This window comes from Dermacentor silvarum, chromosome 1 (assembly GCF_013339745.2).
Source record: "Dermacentor silvarum isolate Dsil-2018 chromosome 1, BIME_Dsil_1.4, whole genome shotgun sequence".
In the NCBI taxonomy this organism is placed as follows: Eukaryota; Metazoa; Arthropoda; class Arachnida; order Ixodida; family Ixodidae; genus Dermacentor; species Dermacentor silvarum.
Window position 1 is genome coordinate 145,328,518 of NC_051154.1, and position 20,278 is coordinate 145,348,795.

General features: G+C 49.7%; 1 protein-coding gene across 1 annotated transcript in view; it reads left to right on the forward strand.

Annotated features, from left to right (window-relative positions):
* Positions 1-20,278, forward strand: part of LOC119436198 (uncharacterized) — a 74,721-nt gene that overhangs the window by 41,209 nt on the left and 13,234 nt on the right. Inside the window, exons 5-6 of the mRNA XM_037702977.2 lie at positions 1,339-1,510; positions 4,183-4,354. Of these exons, the coding sequence (XP_037558905.1) occupies positions 1,339-1,510; positions 4,183-4,354 (344 nt within the window). The remainder of the gene's footprint in view (positions 1-1,338; positions 1,511-4,182; positions 4,355-20,278) is intronic.

Sequence of the window (20,278 nt, forward strand, 5' to 3'; positions counted from 1 at the left end):
CATAGAAAAGCTTTTGTTGAATATAGGAACAGTATTGTGAAAAAGATCCAATGGACTTGCGAAAATATTAAATTATGCGGTTTTACCTGCCAGGACCACGGTCTGGTCATGACGTACGCTGTTGGGGGGGGACTCCGGATTAATTTTGACCACCTGCAGTTCTTTGACGTGCAGCTAAATCTAAGCACACGAGCGTATTTGCATTTCGCGCCCATCTAAATGATGCTACCGCGGCCGAACCCGCGACCTCGAGCTCAGCAGCGCAGCACCGTAGCCCTACGCTACCCCACTGACTTGTAGCAGATGTAATGTAGGACAAACGGAAAGGTGGCTTATAGGAAAGCTTGCACGAATGCGCTACCTTTCCCAGAGGAAAACAGACCATACCTTGGTTTTTCTATGCAGCTCCTGCGAATGCTATCAGATGTTTATCAGGTTCGCGTAGTAGGGAAGTATCTCGTGCAGCGTGTGCGAAAGGTATGGGAGGTGCACCTTATCTACAAAAGTGCAGCATGTGTTATAGCTCACCGTCGATCAACCTACATGACAAAGATATTGGGTACATAAATAAATAATTACCACATGTTCACCAACGTCACCTTTACTTTTACTTAGTGTTTTACTTGGTGTACACTAAGTACACTTAGTGTTTTCATTGGTGCATGAAACATCTTGTCTGAAGTTACCTGTGTGTAATATGTGTCTCCAATATGCATAATACGTAAAGTGTTACTGTTTTCAGTCATTTGTGTCATTTAGTCTTAATCCTTTTGTGTGTTGTATGTCGAATTACGCAAAAAAAAACAAAAAAAACATGCCAGTGACCAACATTTACGCCGCAATACCATCCCGCAGCGAGCGAGGAGGCTTCAACAAGGCACGTGGTGCGTGCGCCTTGCTAGTGCAAGTCTGTCAAGGTGCACCTGAAGCATTATTGATGTGTAAGGTCACGTACATATAATGAAGCGCTCATGAAATGAGACAAGCGTTTGAGCAATTTAGCACTTATTATTGCTTGTTTAGAGGGGGAGGGGGGCGATCACATAGAATGGTTCCGCTGGATGGACCATATAGCTGGGCACACTGTTCGGGTCTGGCACTTCAACATTGTCAGCGGAAGAACGGTGTTTGAAGGGGCTCATAGCGGTTTGTTTAAAAAGTATGGAGAGGAGTGCAAACACAAACTAATCCTTTGCTTTTTTAGCTCGAAACCTTGCCCACAGTGGCACAAATTATTGCAGGTACGCGCGCAGGCTATCCATGATATGCATCAATAAAGCACAAGTATGGGAACCACGAATTCACGAGTTACAGTTGCACTTTTCCCTCCTTGTGCAGTCTCGACAACTCTCAAGTGGTGGTCAAGGACGACGTGCTATTGGGAACAGCGCCGTTTACGCACGTGTCGGGTCTGCTTTTCAATCACTGCGTGTTCGCAAGTGGCGCTTGCCTGGTGATCGTCAGAAGCTCCGAGCCATGCGATATCCTGCCGGCTGTTGAGAAATACAAGGTAATTAAATACGGGGCATTTCGTAAACATAAACATTATTATATTCCAAAAGCAGGGGCCGCAATTTGTAGAGCCCTTTGCATTTTTCATTCTTACCCCTCTTGGTGAATCGTTCAGACGCAGCCGTTTAGCGCTGGGATTGACCACTCGGCGCGACCAATGGTAAGAAAACTGCCAGGCACCAGTACCTCCTTGATTACCTTCTCTCAAGTACTGCGAACAGCGAAACTGAAGGGTCGCGGATTTGATCCCGGCCGCGGCGGCTGCATTTCGATGGGGGCGAAATGCAAGAACGCTCGCGTAATTAGATTTGGGTGCACGTTAAAGAGCTCCAGATGGTGAAAATTAATAAGTTCTAGACCAGCTACACGGGTAGAGCATCGAGCTGCGCTGCTGAGGTAACAGAGTTCGAAAGCAACCTTCGGACCAACTTGGTTCGTTGAGTATGTGGCAATGTGTCATACCGCTGTTCTAAGAACATCTTTGACACTGATTTGGAGCACTGGGTATTTGCCATTGGGTATTTGCCACTCGTTCTGTGCTGGTCTTCAATGAAGCTCTTTGGTGCCAACTTTGGTCACTGAGTATGTGCCACTGAGTGAGTGTCTGGCAAGCGAGGGAACCATTCTCGGCGTTCGCAGGCACAAGCGCGTCACGCTTCTCGTCTCGGATGCAACGCGCGGACTTCTCGGCTGTACCACTAGATAGCCCAGCGTGTCCAGAAAGAAGCGCGAGAAAGAAGCCCGTTTGTGGCATGGCGCGTTTAATTCTCAGCGTTCGTACGCCATAGATAGAGTGTACTAGAATTACCATGGATTTCGGGGGCCACGCGCAGGCTTCGCGGCGGCGGTGCTAGACAGACTGGTTTAGGGAAACGCAATAGAGGATTCCTACTGCAGTACACCCTCATGCATAACTCGTCTCGACGGTGGCAATACATTGTGTCGCTATGTTGATAGAATACTAAAGCATTACGGTCGACAGTCATCGGGAGATGGGTTGTGCCGCAATATTTTGTAGTCGGCAGCTTTGCGAAGTTGGAAATATCATAATCGGGCCCGTTACGGGCCCGACTGAAGCTGGATATCCTAGGCTGAAGCTCGGATATCCTAAGCGCGAGCCCGGCCGCTCCGGGTCCGGGATTTCGGGTAAGACCGAGCTGCAGCCCGAGAATGCAGGTCTCTAGTCTCACCCACAAAACGTTTCATCTATGTATATGTACTTAACGAGGTGAAATTCATCCTACTCTGAAATGCACATATCCTCAGTCGCTTCATAACGCTGTTTCGTTTACGTCGATGGCAGTTGTTTCGAAACAAACTTTCCGTCTTTGTTTTACAACTTTTAAGGCATAAGTTACACCAAACCTGGTCCTATCCTTTTCCTAATATAATATTCCTATTATTGTGGATGAGCTGTGTGAGCTTGTACATGCTTCTCCACAACGTCATCCGCTCACTGTTGCTGCGCACTGGTTGCTTTAGCGGCGTTCGCTTCATCGCGCGAACTTCGGCGTTGACGTCACCAACACCAACACGGACGCATTCGCAATCCACCGGTCGGGCAGAGATAGGCTGATTGCCTTTAGGGAAATCATTGATCATTACAGACTAGCCAGGGCTAGATATCCGGCAGCACATCGCTCATTAAACAAGTGGCAATCGATGGCTTGGCGGCTAATACAAACCAACACATTCCCCAACCCCATTGCCTTCGGTCACTATCACCCAGACGTATACACAGACATACGTAAGCATTGTAACAACCGAGCAGATTTTCAACACATAATCTGGGCATGCCCAAAGAAACAATATCATAACAATAACTGTTCAAAACCACAATAACCCCAAGTTTAATAATAAGAAATGAGGAGCAATGGGAGACCGTGCTGCTCAGCTCGGACCCAGATGTTCAAGCAAGAGTAGTCCAAATGGCTGAAGACGCCGCCGCGGCTCAGGGACTGCCGGCCGCCGTCTAAAGGGGGGACGGGGGAGGCTTCTAGTCATTACCCCTTTCTCTAACCACATTTTGGGCAAAATAAACTTATTTCTTTCTCTCTCTCTCTCGGCGTTGATGAATTCGAGCCACAGCATGATGCAGTTGCCTCACCACACATAGATCACGATGAAACTTCTCATGACGAATGATGATTCACAATATTTAGAAATTGCAAATTCAGCGAGAGAGAAGAGTTGTAAATATTTATCGATACACACGAATAATTCATAAAATGTCTAATAGAGCACCGACACACGGCGATCTAGTCAGTGCAGGAGTCTGGCAAAGAGGGCTCATACTGAAGTGCTTGGTGGATGCGTTGTCGGCTGGCACTGTCAATAAGAATAAGCTTTAACGCTCAGGTCCCAGAGGGAATTTTGGTGCGTGAAAATCCAGAGCGTCTTCGATTTGGTGCATTACGTTCAGTCTCTAAGCATACCTTTCGTGAAACATGCAGTAGTTGATTTGTGGTGACCTTTTACATAGCTCTCGTCCAATATTTTCACTGCAGTTTGGTGCACAGAGTTGAAAAGTGATACGTATCCGGCTCTAGTTAAGGCATAGACTTCAATTTTAATTCTTGGGCACACCGAGTTCCTCATAGCTAGTATAAATCACCAGACTAAAGCCAGCTTCATTTTTTTTTACGCCGACTCTCTATGTTTCCACTTCAGGGCACTGTCATATTCCTGTTCCCAACAATTCTTCAGAAGCTGGTCAGAAGTCCACTGCTTGAAAGATACAACGTGAGCAGCGTCAAGAAGATCTACGTTGGTGGAAGTACTACGCCATCCGTGACAGTCGAGGAGACGATGCAAAAGTTCAACCTGGACCACTTTGGACAAGGTAGGAATTAACAGTGTTGGCCATCCTGCGCGCTGACACGCAGCCTGCAACCAATGAATCTTCAGACGGCAACATTCTTTTGTGACTTTAGTGTATGGCCCAGCTTAGAAGGAGAGGGCGGGGTTGGTTTCCAGCGCAATGAAAAATTCATGACAACGAATAAATAAATAAATAAATAAATAAATAAATAAATAAATAAATAAATAAATAAATAAATAAATAAATAAATAAATAAATATCTGGCCATCTGGCGAGATGTGTGAACCCGGGCGAAGATGTCGCGGGCATACTCAGTTGGAATGTTGGTCGCGGGTGGAAGAAGTGTGTCGAAGGGTAAAGTTGGGTGGCGGCCGAACAGCAGATAAAATGATGAAAAGCCGGCGGTGTCGTGGCGGGACGAATTATAGGCAAATGTTATGTATATAGGTAACGAGTCGTCCCAGTCCCTGTGGTCCGGAGAAATGTACATGGATAGCATCTCGGTCAACGTCCGGTTGAGCCGCTCAGTTAATCCATTGGTCTGGGGGTGATATGCGGTGGTTAGTTTGTGCACGGCAAAACAGGAACGAAGAAGATCTTCGACAACGCGGGACAAAAATATGTGGCCGCGATCAGTGGGCAGCTGCCTCGGGGCGCCGTGATGTAGTATGAAGTCATACAGAAGGAAATCCGCAACATCCGTAGCGCAGCTTGTCGCCAATTCTCTCGTGATGGCGTAACGCGTCGTGTAGTCAGTCGCGACAGCAACCCACTTGTTGCCTGTTTTAGACGTAAGAAAAGGGCCTAGGAGATCGATGCCGACGTGAAAGAATGGTTCGGAAGGGACATCAATGGGGTGTAGGCGTCCAGCGGGTAATACAGCAGGTCGTCTGCGGCGCTGACAGAGTGCACAGGCAGCAACGTAGCGGCGCACAGAGCAATACAGGCCCGGCAAGTAAAAGCGGCGTCGTACGTGGTCGTAAGTACGGGAGATACTGAGGTGGCCAGCGGTGGGCGCGTCATGTAACTGCGCAAGAACTTCTACCCGAAGATGTCAAGGTAGAACAAGCAAAAGTTCCGGACCTTCAGGGAGAAAATTGCAGCGGTACAGAACGCCGTCGCGGAGGACGAATGCGCTGATAGCGGGTTCGGGATGCACACAACTACACCTTCGATGAGGAAACGTAGAGTCATCACGGCATTGTTCATTGCCAATGTCACGCAAGTGTGAAATGTCTAGGACGCAAGCATCCGTGTCGTGTGCATCATGGTCTGGACTGTCGACCGGGTGACGGGAGAGACAGTCGGCGTCCTTGTGTAAACGGCCAGATTTGTACAGAACAGTAAAAAGTGTTTTCTTGTAGCCGCAGCGCCCACCGACCAAGTCGTCCAGTCGGGTCTTACAGCGATGAGAGCCAGCAGAGGGCATGGTGATAAGTGATAGCGAAAAATGGGCGGCCAAATAAATAAGGGCGGAATTTGTCCATTGCCCAAACCAACGCCAGGCACTCGCGTTCCGTGATAGAAAACTTCCGCTCTGTGGTCGACAGAAGGCGGCTTGCGTATGCAATGACGCGCTGTGTATTGTTCTGCTGCTGAACGAGAACAGCTCCTAGCCATAGTCGCTGACGTCTGTGTGAAGTTCAGTAGTAGCGGATGGGTCGTAGTGAGCCAGCATTGGTGGAGCCGTTAGCAAGCGGACGAGGGCGGCGAAGGCTTCGGCTTGCGCAGGTCCCCATGAGAAGGAAGCATCTTTTTTGAGTAGGTCAGTGAGCGGGCGAGCGGTGTCGGCAAAGTTCTTGATGAAGCGACGGAAATATGAGCATAGGCCAACAAAGCTTCTGACATCTGCTGTGGATGACGGTACGGGAAAGTTCTGGACGGCGCGAATCTTGTCGGGGTCGGGCTGAACTCCTGCGGCACTGACAAGGTGGCCGAGAACAGTAATCTGGCGACGTCCAAAGTGGCACTTCGACGAGTTAAGTTGCAGGCCGGTACGTTGGAAAACGCCAAGAATAGCCGACAGACGAGTAAGGTGACTCGCAAATGTGGGCTAAAAAGCTATCACACCGTCTAAATAACATAGACAAGTGGACCATTTATAGCCGCGAAGTAGAGTCCATCATTCGCTCGAAGGTTGCCGGGGCATTGCAACGGCCGAACGGCATAACCTTGAATTGATAAAGCCCATCCGGCGTTACAAAAGCGGTCTTTTCGCGGTCCATGTCATCTACAGTAGAGCACTGCACGGGCTCAGGCTTACCCGAAAGCCCGGGCCCGGCCCGGCCCGTGGGCCGGGCCGGGCCGGGTAGAGCAGTTTTTTCACGGGCTCGGGCCGGGCTCGGGCACGGCGTGTGCTTTTTGACCCGGGCCCGGGCCGGGCTCGGGCTTTCTGCGAGTTTTTCTCGGGCTTCTCTACTCTGAAAAACATGTATTTTTCGGTCTCGGGCCGGTTTCGAGGCGGGCTCGGGCCGGGCTCGGGCTTAAGGTAAAGGGGTGGTGGGCCGGGCCGTGCGGGTAACGCAGATTATTTCCGGGCCCCGGCCGGGCCCGGGTCTCGCCATAAAAGTTTTGATCGGGCTCGGGCGGGCCACCCAATGTAAAAACGGGCCCGGCCTGGGCCCGGGCCGCAAAAATCGGCCCGTGCAGTGCTCTAATCTACAGCGATCTGTCAATACCCAGAGCGAAGGCCTATGCACGAGAAGTACTGGGCTCCATGCATACAGTCCAAGGCGTCATCAATACATAGCAGCTGGTAGACGTCTTTGCGCGCGATCTTATTCAGATGTCGGTAATTGACGCAAAAGCGCCAGCTGCCAACCTTCTTCTTAACACGGACAACTGGGGAAGCACATGGACTAGATGAATGTTCGATGACGCCTTTATTCAGCATTTTGTCCACCTCGTGCTGTATAACTTGACGTTCGGCATGTGACACACGGTACGGCCGTCGGCATATGGAATTGGCGTCTCCGGTATGTATACGGTGAGTGACCACTGACGTCTGGCCTAAAGGACGACCATCAAAATAAAAAATGTCGCGATAAGCCTCCAAGACGCGACGTATCTCAGTAGCCTGCGTAGGGAGAAGGTCGGGTGCGATCATCTTGCTTAGTTCGTCCACTACAGGGTTGGACTGATCGAACTCGCCTACGGAGGATGGTGGACCTTCTGTGTCCAATACGAAGATCTCGCAATCATCAATAGGCGAGATATCGGCCAGTGACATGCCTATCGGGAGCACCTGCGCGCAGTAGTTAAGGTTGAGGATAGGGAGTGTGGTCCGGTTTTCTGCAACAGTGAGTAGGGTGTGCGGCACGGCGACGTTCCTTTCAAGCATTATGTGAGCACGTGCACTCACCACATATACGCCGTCAGGAACAGGGGGAAATGAGGTCAGACTAACGTATTGGGTGGCTTGCGGTGGTAGGCGGATGTCCTCGAGGGAACATAAGCGCGGTTGGGTCTCTTGTGGGATGTCGCAGCTCTGGGGCAGTTGAAGCTGAATCACACCGGACGCGCAGTCAAAGAGGGCGGCATGAGATGATAAGAAGTCCATTCCTAGTATAATATCGTGAGGGAACCGTTCCAAAACAGCAAACAAAACAGGGGTAAGGTGCCCTGCGATGCTGACGCGAGCAGTGCACATTTCGAGCACGGTGGGCGTTCCTCCATCGGCGAAGCGCAGGGTTCGTGATGCGGCAGGTGTGAGGACTTTGTTCAGACGGCGGCGCAATCGGGCACTCATCACAGAAAGTTGCACACTAGTGTCGATCAACGCCGGAATGTTTATGCCATCGACTATAACATCAATCAGGTTTTGTCGGGTCGGTAAAGTCAGCAGAGGATTTGTTGGTCGAGTCGGCAGTGCAGCATCACCTCCGGGAGCTGCAGCAGTTAGTTTTCCGGAAAAGAGCATCGGAGGTTCATGGGGGACGGCGGGCGACGAGCCTGAGGCGATAGGGATGACGGCCGACGAGCTGGTGGCGAACGGGACTGGTGACGGCGGAATGACGGTTTGGAATTGTTCCATGTGTAGTGAAGAAGAGGAAGAAGTGCTCTTGCGTCTGTCGCTGTGCGCACCATCAGCGTTCGTGGACTGCCTCGATTGCGTGAGACGTCTAATAAATCGTCATATCACATTTGGTGGAAGGTTCTGCAATCCCCGACCTCACCCTGGAACTTCGCAGCCGAACGTTGCCGACTGCTTCAGCCGCTACCATGCTCGAGCCTACCGACAATCCACCAGCAGCTTCCGCCGCGCCCATCATTTGCGGTGCCGTCCAGCGGCAGCGGGACCCCCCCCGTCTTCAGCGGAGCCGGTGAGACTGACGTGGAAGATTGGCTCTCTACCTATGAGCGCGTCAGTGAGAACAACAAGTGGGATGACCCGACGAAGTTACGTTCCGTCATCTTCTATCTTGCTGACGTTGCGAACCTCTGGTTCCGCAATCATGAGCGGGACCTCCAAACCTGGTCCGCTTTCAAGGCAGCATTCACGGAAGTCTTCGGCCGCCCAGCCTTACGAAAGCTCCGTGCTGAACAGCGTCTACGCCAGCGCGCTCAACAGCCCGGCGAGACGTACACCAGCTACATAGAGGATGTCGTCGATATTTGCGCCCGCGTCGATTCTACCATGAGTGAAGAGGACAAGGTGAAGCACATCCTCAAGGGCATCGAGGACGACGCATTTCAAATGCTTCTCGCGCGAAACCCTTCATCTGTCGCAGCTGTCGTCACTCTTTGCCAGAGCTTCGATGAGCTGCGTCGCCAGAGGGTCCTTGCGCGCAGCGCTGTTTCACCCGGCCACTCTCTCTCGGGCCTCACGCTTCCCTCCAACTCCTCGCCAGAATCCTCACTCTCCGTTCAGATTAAGGATTTTATTCGTGAGGAGGTGGCGCGCCAACTTTCTATGCTGCCTCTCAGCGATCGACCCCTACAGCCTGACACATCTCTGGCTGCTCCTATTAGGAGAGCCACTCGCGAGGAACTTGCCGACTCGCTACCTTTGGCTCAACCATGTCCTCCCGTGGCGGCACCTCTGACCTATGCCGCAGTCGCAGCGCGCCCTGCGCCGCCGACATTCGCATTTCCTGCGACAGTGCGACCTCAAGCAGTGCCAACTCCCGTGTCGCCTGCTATTCCGCCTCGAAGCCAAGTTCAGAACCCTTGGCGCACACGCGACAACCGACCCATATGTTTCGCTTGCGGTTTCGCCGGCCATGTCGCGCACTTCTGCCATCGTCGCATGCCACCTACTAACCCTGCTGTCTCAACGCCTGGGTATGGATATTCCCACGATGCTACCGGCCATTCCATGCATCCCGACCCAGAGTATCCGCCGTCTTCTCGACGCCCTTTCGGCAGCCATCGTTCTCCGTCACCACGTCGTCGCTCGCTTTCCCCCTTACGTCGTCGCCAGTCACCTAGCGAGGGAAACTAGTTGCTGCAGTTCTGCAGGCACGAACTGCCAGCTTCGCGACTTCTACAAGGCCTGCACAGTCGCCACGCAATTTACTGGACGTTTTGGTTGAAGGAACCGCCACAATTGCGCTTATTGATACTGGGGCTGCGGTTTCTGTTATGGACGAAAAGCTTTGTCGTAAGCTCCGCAAGGTCACCACGCCATTGTCTGGTTTGCTACTGCGTACCGCGAGTGCGCAGCATATAGCACCGCTCGCTCAATGTACCGCAAGAGTGCTCATTGCCGACGTTGTTTATGTTGTTGAATTTTTCGTGCTTCCTTCATGTTCACATGACATCATTCTTGGCTGGGACTTCTTGTCTCACCATCGTGCCATCATCGACTGTGCTCGGGCCGAAGTGGCGCTTTTCCCGCTTTCCGAAGCCTCGCTGCCTGACCCTTCTGAAAGTAAAACCGCCAAGCTCACAGTTGTCTCCGATACGAACATACCACCCGAAATGTCGGTTCTTGTGCCCGTATCTTGCTCCGCCGTGCCAGACGCTACGGTGCTTTTTACACCATCGCCTATTTTTCTACGTCGCAAGGCTCTACCTCTACCATTTGCCGTCCTCAACACTGTATCTGGATTATCCACTATGCTTGTGTGTCACCCGCTTCAATCCCCTGTGACCTTACTGCGTGGAGAATCCCTTGGTCGTGTTCAGCCCCTTGACCCGCTTCACATTCTCGATACTTCCGACGACAGTAGCGTTGGCGTTAGGCGGTTCCTGGTCAAATGAAGGCTGGAAACGGGGTGGGCTCAGACCTGAACGGTAATAGCCATAGGGTGGTCGTGGAAGTGAGGATCCCACTCGGCTGCGGCAATGGCGGGCAATGTGACCGATTCGACGGTAGGCAAAGCAGATTGGTCGATCATCTGCAGTTTGCCACTCGGCTGGGTTTCGATAGCCTGGAGCGATCCGCTGTCTAGGCGAAGGAGCAGGTCCATTCGAGAGTCGTGAGGGTGCAATAGAGCAAACGGAATGAACTCCAAGATGTTCGAGTTCTTCGCGGACTATTGCTTGGACAAGAGGTACCATGGGCAAGCTGTTGGGATCACTGACGCGTGGAAAAGGGGTGGCAGGTGACATTGCTTCAATTTCACGCCGCACAATTCGTGTCACGTCTTCCGAAGTCGATGGTCACTGCATTCTGCTGTCCTCGCATAAGGGAGTAGCAGCTGTGTTCGGTAAGCGGGCGAACGATGTTGGAAAAGTTGTATTGCGGCGGCTCTTTTCCAGCTCAAAGCGTTGGCACTCCTTGATAATATCGCCGACTGTCGCACAATTCCTACACATTAGAAGATTGAAAGCATCGTCAGTGATGCCCTTCAAAACGTTCCCGACCTTGTACGGCTCACACATGTCGCTGTCAGTGTCAGCCTTGCGGCACAGAGCTAGCACGTCCTGGATATAAGTGACGTACGATTCCGTGGAAGTTTGTGCACGAGTCGCTAGGTCTTTCTTCGCGGCGTTCTTCCGCCCAAGTGGACGGCCAAACAAGTCCTTCAGCTTCTGCTTGCACGTTTCCCAGTCCGTAAGCTTCACATTCGTGGTTGTCAAACCACTCCCTCGCCGTGCCTTGCAAGTAGAACCTCAACTTCGCCAGCATTACAGTTGCATCCCACTTGTTGTGTGTACTCACACGCTCATTCATGGTGATCCAATCTTCCACATCAACGTTATCGGTTCCGCAGAACGTTCCTGGATCTTTCGGATACGGCACGATAATGGTTGGTGTTGTCGCCGCTGGCGCAGGTACCACGTCCTCCGTCATGATGTTAATACGAAGGCGACGACCGCTGCAGAGCTCCGTGGTCTCTTGGGAATACCCAGCACCTCCACCAAAATGCCACGGGGCAGAAATAGTGAAGCGAAGGTGTATTTAAAGGTATTTACAAAATTGCAGCAACGCTGCATACACAAGATGGCTGCTCGATGATGATGATGATGATGATGATGATGATGATGATGATCCCCGCAGGGGCGTCTGCGTCAGCAGGCGTTTGGTGTGTTGCGACACCACGGACCCGAGCACACGAGGGTCGGACCCTCCCACGCTTAACCGTGCGTGGCTTAGCCGTGTCCGGGGAAAAGGGGATCCTGGGGGTTGAGCCGATGCCAGGAGTTTGGACCTTTATGGCCCCCCGACGGAGGCAACACACTTCTTTGGCCTCTGCTTCACGTAGACGGCACCCCCGGACTGAACCACCCGGGGGAAATCGGTAGTTGCCTTTTCCTGTCTCCCTCTCCAATCTTCGTCTTTCCCTCTCACTTTCAATCTTTCCTGTCTTCTTTTCCCTTCCATTTACTTCCAACATTCCTGGCAGCAAGGGTTAAGCTTGTGTGTCATAACCGCCCTTGGTTATACGTATTTGGTTATAGCGGGAACGTACAGCTGGCGTTTGGGGGGCTTGTGTTTAACAGGTCCTACAGCGTCCCCTCGTTGGGCTCCATGGTGGGTGGCTGGCGTTCCTGCCGAAAGATCGTTATTTTTCATGGCTTTTTCTTTCCCCGCGTTACCCGATCGCCCCCTCAAGCGTGGGCGCACCGAAGCCGTCTTCAAATTTTTTGGCCGGCAAACTGAAAACTTTCCTCGATTCCACATAATCCATTGTGAAAAACCCGAAAAGATGGTGAGAATGATGTCACCTTTTCTAGTTTCAAAATGTCTAACAGAAACATTTGGCGCAGGCTACAAAGCATCAAAGATGGCTAGCGGTGATCTCCTATTGGAACTCCGCGATAAGAAGCAACATGACAAGCTCCATAACCTAGCCTCATTTGGGGACATCCCAGTGACAATTACCCCGCACCGCACGATGAACACCACCCGTGGTGTTGTCACCGATGACGACCTGATGCAACTGGAAGAAAGTGAACTATTAGAAGGCTGGAGTGAACAAAACGTATTCAATGTGAAGAGAATTATGCTAAGGCGCGATGGAAAAGAGATGAGAACAAAGCATTTAATACTTATGCTTGGTTCAAGTGTGCTTCCTGAAAGTATTGAGACAGGGTACGTGAAGCTCCGGCTAAGACCATATGTCCCGAACTCTCTGCGATGTTTTAAGTGCCAGCGATTCGGCCACAGTTCACAGAACTACCGAGGCCGACAAACATGTGCGAAATGTAGTGCCAAGGAACACCTCTCTGAATCATGTGAAAACACCCTCCACTGTGTGAACTGTGACGGGGACCACGCCGCGTACTCGCGGTCGTGCCCGTCATGGAAAAAAGAAAAAAGAAATTGTCGCAATCAAAGTAAAAGAAAACATCTCATTCAAGGAGGCACGAAGGCGGGTATTATCCCTGCCCAAGAACACCTTTGCCGATGTGGCGCGTCAGGGGGCAGCGACACAACGGTTTCCGGCAGCTGTCCGGCCCGCACGCAGTGAGCCGCCAGCGACGCCATCCGCCCCCTCGGCGGCTGCAGCCAGCGCTGCTCCGCCAACTCACAAGAAGGGGCCATCGACCTCCGGGCAGGTGGCCACCAGGGCCTCGTCCCTCGAGACGAGGCCTTCCCTTCAAACCAACCGCTCGCAAGAGCGCGTGTCCAGCGCCTCGCAAGAGGCGATGGACACAACTGGCCAGACGGCGCCGTCAGCGCCTAAGGAGCGGCGAGAGTCTCGCGATCGCTCCAAAAAAGAAAAAGCCCGCATCACAGGGCCCGACAAGGGCTCTGTAAGTTAAGTTAGTCTCTTTAACACACAGCACAAAAACACTTTCAACATGAATACACAAATAATACAATGGAACGTCAGAGGACTCCTACACAACCTCGATGACGTCAAAGAAATCCTACACAGGTTTAATCCTAAGGTGCTGTGTGTTCAAGAGACACACCTCAAGTCTACACAATCCCACTTTCTCCGGCAATACGCCATTTTCCGGAAAGATCGAGATGACGCTCTCGCGTCGTCCGGTGGTGTAGCAATAGTTGTAGACAAGTCTGTAGCTTGTCAACATGTACCCCTTCAGACGGCCCTTGAGGCAGTGTCAATTCGGGCAATTCTTTTTAATAAATTGGTCACTGTATGTTGTATATACATACCCATCGGCTGACTGGGAGCATTTAGCATCGGCTGACTGGGAGCATTTTAAAGATTTAACTTATTTACCACGAGATTTTATAAACAATTTTAGTATCGACGATGCTGTTGCATATTTTACTGCTTTTATTATCAATTCTGCTGAAAAGTGTATCCCACAAACGAATGGTGGTTCACTTAAAAGACATGTCCCCTGGTGGAACGAAGACTGCAGAGAAGCGCGAAAGAGACAGAATAAGGCATAGGGCATATTGCGTAGATCGCCAGGTGCAGAAAATCTAATTGAATTTAAACGCATTAAATCACAGGGAAGGCGGACACGACGTCAGGCAAAGAGAGAAAGCTGGTTGAGGTTTCTATCATGTATAAATTCATACACACAGGAGGCAAAAGTGTGGAACGGCTTAAGAAAGCTAAAGGGGCACCAAATTCATCCGTTGCCTCTGGTGAATGACCAAGGGAATACCTCGCAGGACCAGGCAGACTGTCTTGGGGAGCACTTTGAGCGTGTTTCAAGCTCAATCCACTATTCGCAACCCTTTCTTAAATTTAAACAGAGAGAAGAATGTAAGCCATTCGTTCGCAAATGTCGACAGAATGAACCGCATAACCTTCCTTTCAGTATTGCCGAGTTGAGAGCTGCCTTGATCGCATGTAAGAGCTCTGCACCGGGACCCGACAGAGTCATGTATGACATGATTAAGAACGTACACCCTGATACACAACTAACACTACTCGCACTTTTCAACACTATTTGGGCTGCCGGATACCTTCCGTCCGCATGGAAAGAAGCGATTGTGGTCCCTGTATTGAAGCAAGGTAAAGATCCTTCCTCGGCGGCAAGTTACCGTCCCATAGCTCTCACAAGTTGCGTATGTAAGCTATTTGAAAAAATGGTTAATCGACGACTCATACATTTCCTTGAACTCAACAAAATGCTTGATCCCTATCAGTGTGGCTTTAGAGAAGGGCGATCCACAACTAATCACCTTGTGCGCATTGAAGGAAATATCCGGGACGCATTTGTGCATAAACAGTTTTTCTTATCGGTATTCCTCGATATGGAGAAGGCGTACGACACAACATGGCGTTACGGAATCCTGAGAGACCTGTCGCGAATGGGCATCCATGGCAATATGCTAAGCCTAATAGAAAGCTATTTGTCTAATCGTACCTTCCGTGTCAGAATCGGCAATGTATTGTCACGTCCATTTATACAGGAAACTGGTGTACCCCAAGGAGGTGTGCTCAGCTGCACACTCTTTATCGTTAAGATGAACACACTCCGTGCCTCTTTACCACTGGCTATTTTTTATTCCGTCTACGTAGACGACATACAATAGGCTTTAAGTCATGTAACCTCGCAGTGTGCGAGAGACAGGTACAGCAGGGTGTCCAAGTGGGCAAGGTGTCCAAGGTGTCCAAGTGGGCAGACGTAAACGGGTTTAAAGTTAACCCCCACAAAAGTTATTGTGTTCTTTTCACAAGAAAGAGAGGCTTGATCCCAGATCCCTGTGTAGAACTGCATGGACAGCAAATACCTGTGAACAAGAACACAAGTATTTAGGCATCATACTTGACTTTAGGCTAACTTTCATTCCCCACATAAAATATCTCAAAGGTAAATGCCTAAAAACAATGAGCCTAATGAAGATTCTATCTCACACAGCATGGGGCAGCGACAGGAAATGTTTAATGAATCTTTACAAGAGCCTCATTAGATCGCGACTGGATTATGGCGCTGTAGTATATCACTCTGCTGCCCCAAGCGCGCTAAAGATGCTAGATCCCGTTCATCATTTAGGTATCCGCCTGGCCACCGGCGCTTTCAGAACAAGCCCCATTGAAAGTTTATACGTCGAATCAAATGAGTGGTCACTACATCTGCAGAGAACATACACCAGCCTCACATATTTCCTTAAAGTCCACTCTAATCATCAGCATCCGTGTTTTAATACCGTTAACGATTTGACGTGTGCTACACTTTTCCATAATCGTCCCTCTATAAGACAGCCTTTCTCACTGCGTGTCAGGGAGCTTAGCGAAGAAATGGATATCCCACTCCTCGAACATCGCTTAATGCCTTCAGCCAAAAGCTGTTACCACCTTGGGAGTGGCAGGTAGTAGCATGTGATATATCATTTGTAGAGGTTACAAAGCACGCTTCAGAGGTCGAAATCCGAATGCATTTCCTAGAATTACAGTCCAAGTACTCGTGCATAGAATTTTACACAGACGCTTCTAAATCGCATGGCGGAGTATCTTATGCAGCCGTCGGTCCGTCCTTCTCGGAATCCGGCGTACTCCACCCCGAAACAAGCATCTTTACGGCTGAGGCATACGCAATATTGTCAGCTGTAAAGCATATAAAGAAATCAAAACTTCAAAAAACTATTATATTTACAGACTCCCAAAGCGTCGTAAAAGCCTTGAAGTCACCCTGTAAACAGAAAAACCCTGTTCTCATTGAGCTCTATTCTGTTCTTTGTAGAGCATACGCAACTAACCAGCATGTCATTATATGCTGGGTGCCTGGGCATAGAGGCATCGAGGGCAATGTTCTTGCCGACCAAATGACCACATCAGTCACATCACCCGCTATTAACCCTACAGCTGCTGCTCCCGCAACAGATTTGAAACCTTTCTTGCGAAAGAAACTGCGAAGCCACTGGCAACGCTTGTGGGACGCCGAAGCAAACAATAAGCTCCACTTGATTAAGCCACAGTTAGGGTTCTGGCCCTGTACAACTAAAACACGACGAACTGATGTCCTATTCTGTCGTCTCAGAATAGGACACACATATGGTACTCACAATTTTCTATTGAATGGTGATGACCCTCCAACCTGTGGTAGATGTGGCGAGAGGCTCACCGTCCTCCACGTCCTCCTGGAGTGTCGGGAAGCCGAAAGGGAAAGAAAGAAACACTTTCCTCTAGCATATCGCTATTGTGTCCCTCTACATCCCGCCATGTTTCTTGGTAAAGAACCGCTCTTTAAGACCAAAGCAGTCCTCGCATTCTTGAAAGATGTGCTACATGTTATTCGCCCAATAAGTTCATAGCGCATCCTCTCTCTAGAGGATGTTGCTGTGATGGTTTTTTTTATAGCACTTGCCTCCAGGCTCTTGTGTCTGAAGGGCTCTGTTTAGGCACTTGTGCTTCTGGCCAATTCTTGCATCTGTAGTATTTTTTGTAAGTCATATCATTCTTTTGCAATGTATTGTTCATGTCTATAGTACACATCATTAGTCATTGCCATAATCTTATTACGTATAGATTTTTACGCACTTTACAGCGACTGGCCCCTTTACAGCCATGCCACATCTAATGTTCATATAATTGACTATTCATATACTACTAACAAATCATTACCATCGTCTTGGCGCTCTTTGGCCATAACTGGCCCTTGCGCCATAAAACACCACACATCATCATCATTATGATGATGATGATGCCTCAATCAATGGCACAACCCACTATGGAGGATAGGCCATGAACCGGGTGGTATTCTGATCGAAATTTAAGATATATTAGTTTAGAAATAAATAAGTAATAAAAATTAAAGGAACCAGCCGCGCGCTTTCCTAGCTAAATCGTCTTCGTTGTTCGTGGACACACCATGCCCCACTGCTCCATAAACAATATATATAAACAGACGAGAATTTACAAGGGAGCACATCGTTTCCAAGTCAGCCGTAAGGAGGCCTAAAATGTAGTTAGGAGGCCTGGACATATTTATCGGGATACGCCGCGTGTATATTACCTGTTTTTAATCACTTTGGAAAAATACGTTTTCTTTAACGGCCCCTGACCATGTTTGCCCACTGTGAGCAAAAAAATTTCGGAGCGTACTTCATGCAGTGACGATCGCGTCTGCGGAATGGATGTTAATGAACGCCACTAGAACGCCTGAAAGTTCAAGAAAAGGCCTGCGCACCCGATTTCTTTGAGCAGCCACTGTCCTCGCCAGAAAAGAGTACGTCCCTTGTATAGCGTACCACATCGCAGGTCGCTCTTACCGTGATGCCAGAGACCAAGACATGCTGCTCCGCATAAATTGCCAGCCGCAACGCGAACACGGGTATTCGGCAGTGAAACACAGAGCCCGCAAAACCGCAACGGGTAATGCGCCTAGCAGCAAGAAATGAAGAGAGTTAGAATGAAAAGAAGAGCGGCGCGCGTTTACGTAAATGTGACGTGGTCTCCCAGAACCTATATGGGAGAAGGCAAGGCAGGTATGTCGCTTGTGGGCATTGGTCGAGAGCATGAGAGAGAATTTCAGCTTAGGGGAGCCCAGCTCGGCTCATGTCGCCATGATCTCCTCGAAACATTTCGTTTGTTTCTGTCTCAGCTCTTATCGAACCCTTTGGAAACAAATCTTGAGAACGCTTCCTAGACGGCACTTTACAATTTACAGCATGTAAAGAAGCATCCAGTGGGGCATGGTCTTTGAATTCCGGTAATCCGTCTGGAAGGGAAGTGTCGATAATCCTACATTTGCATCTATTCCGATTAGGTGACGAGCTAAGTTCATAAAAATGCAAGCGAAAGCTCGCACTCGCTTTCGGGGGATTGATTCGCTACGTCCTTAAGTGTTCCGATGGAGTAAACTTTAAATCAGCAATTCGTGACACAACTATTCAAACGCTCAACCATTGATTGGAAGAATCGTAACCGAAGCTAGGCTGCATGCGATGATGCAGACCGTTGCATGCAGACTGTAAGACAGATTTGGGAGAGCGTATATTCTTTTTCGGTCGTTGTGACGTATGACAGCGCACTGCACACCCCGCCGGCCGAAAAGGACAGCGCTCTCCCTAGCGTAATCTTCTGCAATCATCGCGATACCGACAGCACGCTGGTAAGAAATGGGCGTAGCATGAGGGGCGCAAGCGTTAAAGGTCGCGCATGCGCAAAGCAATGCCTCGACAGAAGGCACTTGCGTCCTTAAAGGGCGCAAGAAAGCAGTCTGGCATGCGCTCACAGGTATTATTTTGTCCCCGCCGGCACCTTGCTTAATTTTTTTAAATTAAGGGGAACGTTGTTGGTAATGTGTAGGCGAAGTACAAAGCTTGTGGGCTAATTACAGGCATTTATAGCAAATTACGCAACCACGCGCTCCGGAATGTTATAGGGTTGTTTTATGAACGGCGCAGAATTTAGCCTGCTGTCCCGAGAAAACTGTATCACCGGTGAGAAGTGAGGGAACGTTACGGCCAAACAGCATGCGAAGTTAAATTTGTGTTGTTAAATTACGAAATTACTTAAGCAAGTGCTTGAAAGCGTCAGTCGGTCTTATGCGCTTTTTCCAAGGATAATTGTATTTGACAACAAGTTCACATTCAGGGAAAATGGGGGTCACATTAGACGTAATGTGTGACAAAGTTTAGCGTTTCTGGCCTAATTGCAATCACTAGAAGTAATTACTTAATACTCGTTTTCTGGCTATTTTTATGCGTTCCACGAGACATTATAGGTTTCCCCGGTGGCCTCGGCGAACTTTACAAGGAGGTGGTTTTGTATTTGGTGAAAATAGGGGGAGGGGAATGTGTAGTGAATGTTGAGAGTGCGTAGGTCCCTAATTGCGTGCTGTCCAGTAAATTACGTATGCAAGCACTCCGGAACCTTAAAAGCATCGTTTACAAACGGCGCAGAATTTAGCCCACCGCGACGAATTTATTGAAAAAGGGAGGAGCGATTGTAGCGAAACGCGCATGCAGAGTTAAAAGTGCATGCACAAATTACGGCCTTTGTGAACAATTTCTTCATCCAGTGCTCGAATGCGTTATGCGTATACAGGGTCCTTCGTTATCGGGATTGATTTTTTTAATGGAAGGGGTAAAATAGGGTGTTGTGGATGTTATTTTCTAAAAGAAAAATCGAGGAGAAATCAGGATTTTGCTCTCTCTGGCCGCCAAAAGTTATGACTTTCCTATAGTAACTTTCAACAACGATTAAAGGGGCCCTGAACCACTTTTTCATCGAAGTGTAGAAATACATTTGAAGTGAACATAGGCTATTTCAGAAATACTTTGCCGCAAAAAGTACTTCAATGCGTTCAGCAGAAGCGGAGTTATTGGCGATCAAACACGGCCTTCGCTGTGTTCCCGTTTCTCTTCAATGCCTTGCACTGCGAAGGCTATACGGCGGAGTGGGGCGGCGCCACAACGCTCCGCCTTCGAAATGTCACCGTCGCGCGCAGTTTAAGTTTCATTTTGGATGCCGGGACTTCCGATTTTGGTGCCTACGACGCGCTAAACGTAAGCTAAACGCAGTCGCCTACAACGAGCAGCCAATGGACTCGTGGCAGAACCCCGCGGCGGCCGCGGCGTAGCCGACCGCAGCCACCAACAGCAGCAAATGTGTTTTATTACGTAATAAAGCACACAGAAGAGAGTGAGGATCATGGCTTCTGTTGAAAGGAGAGCGT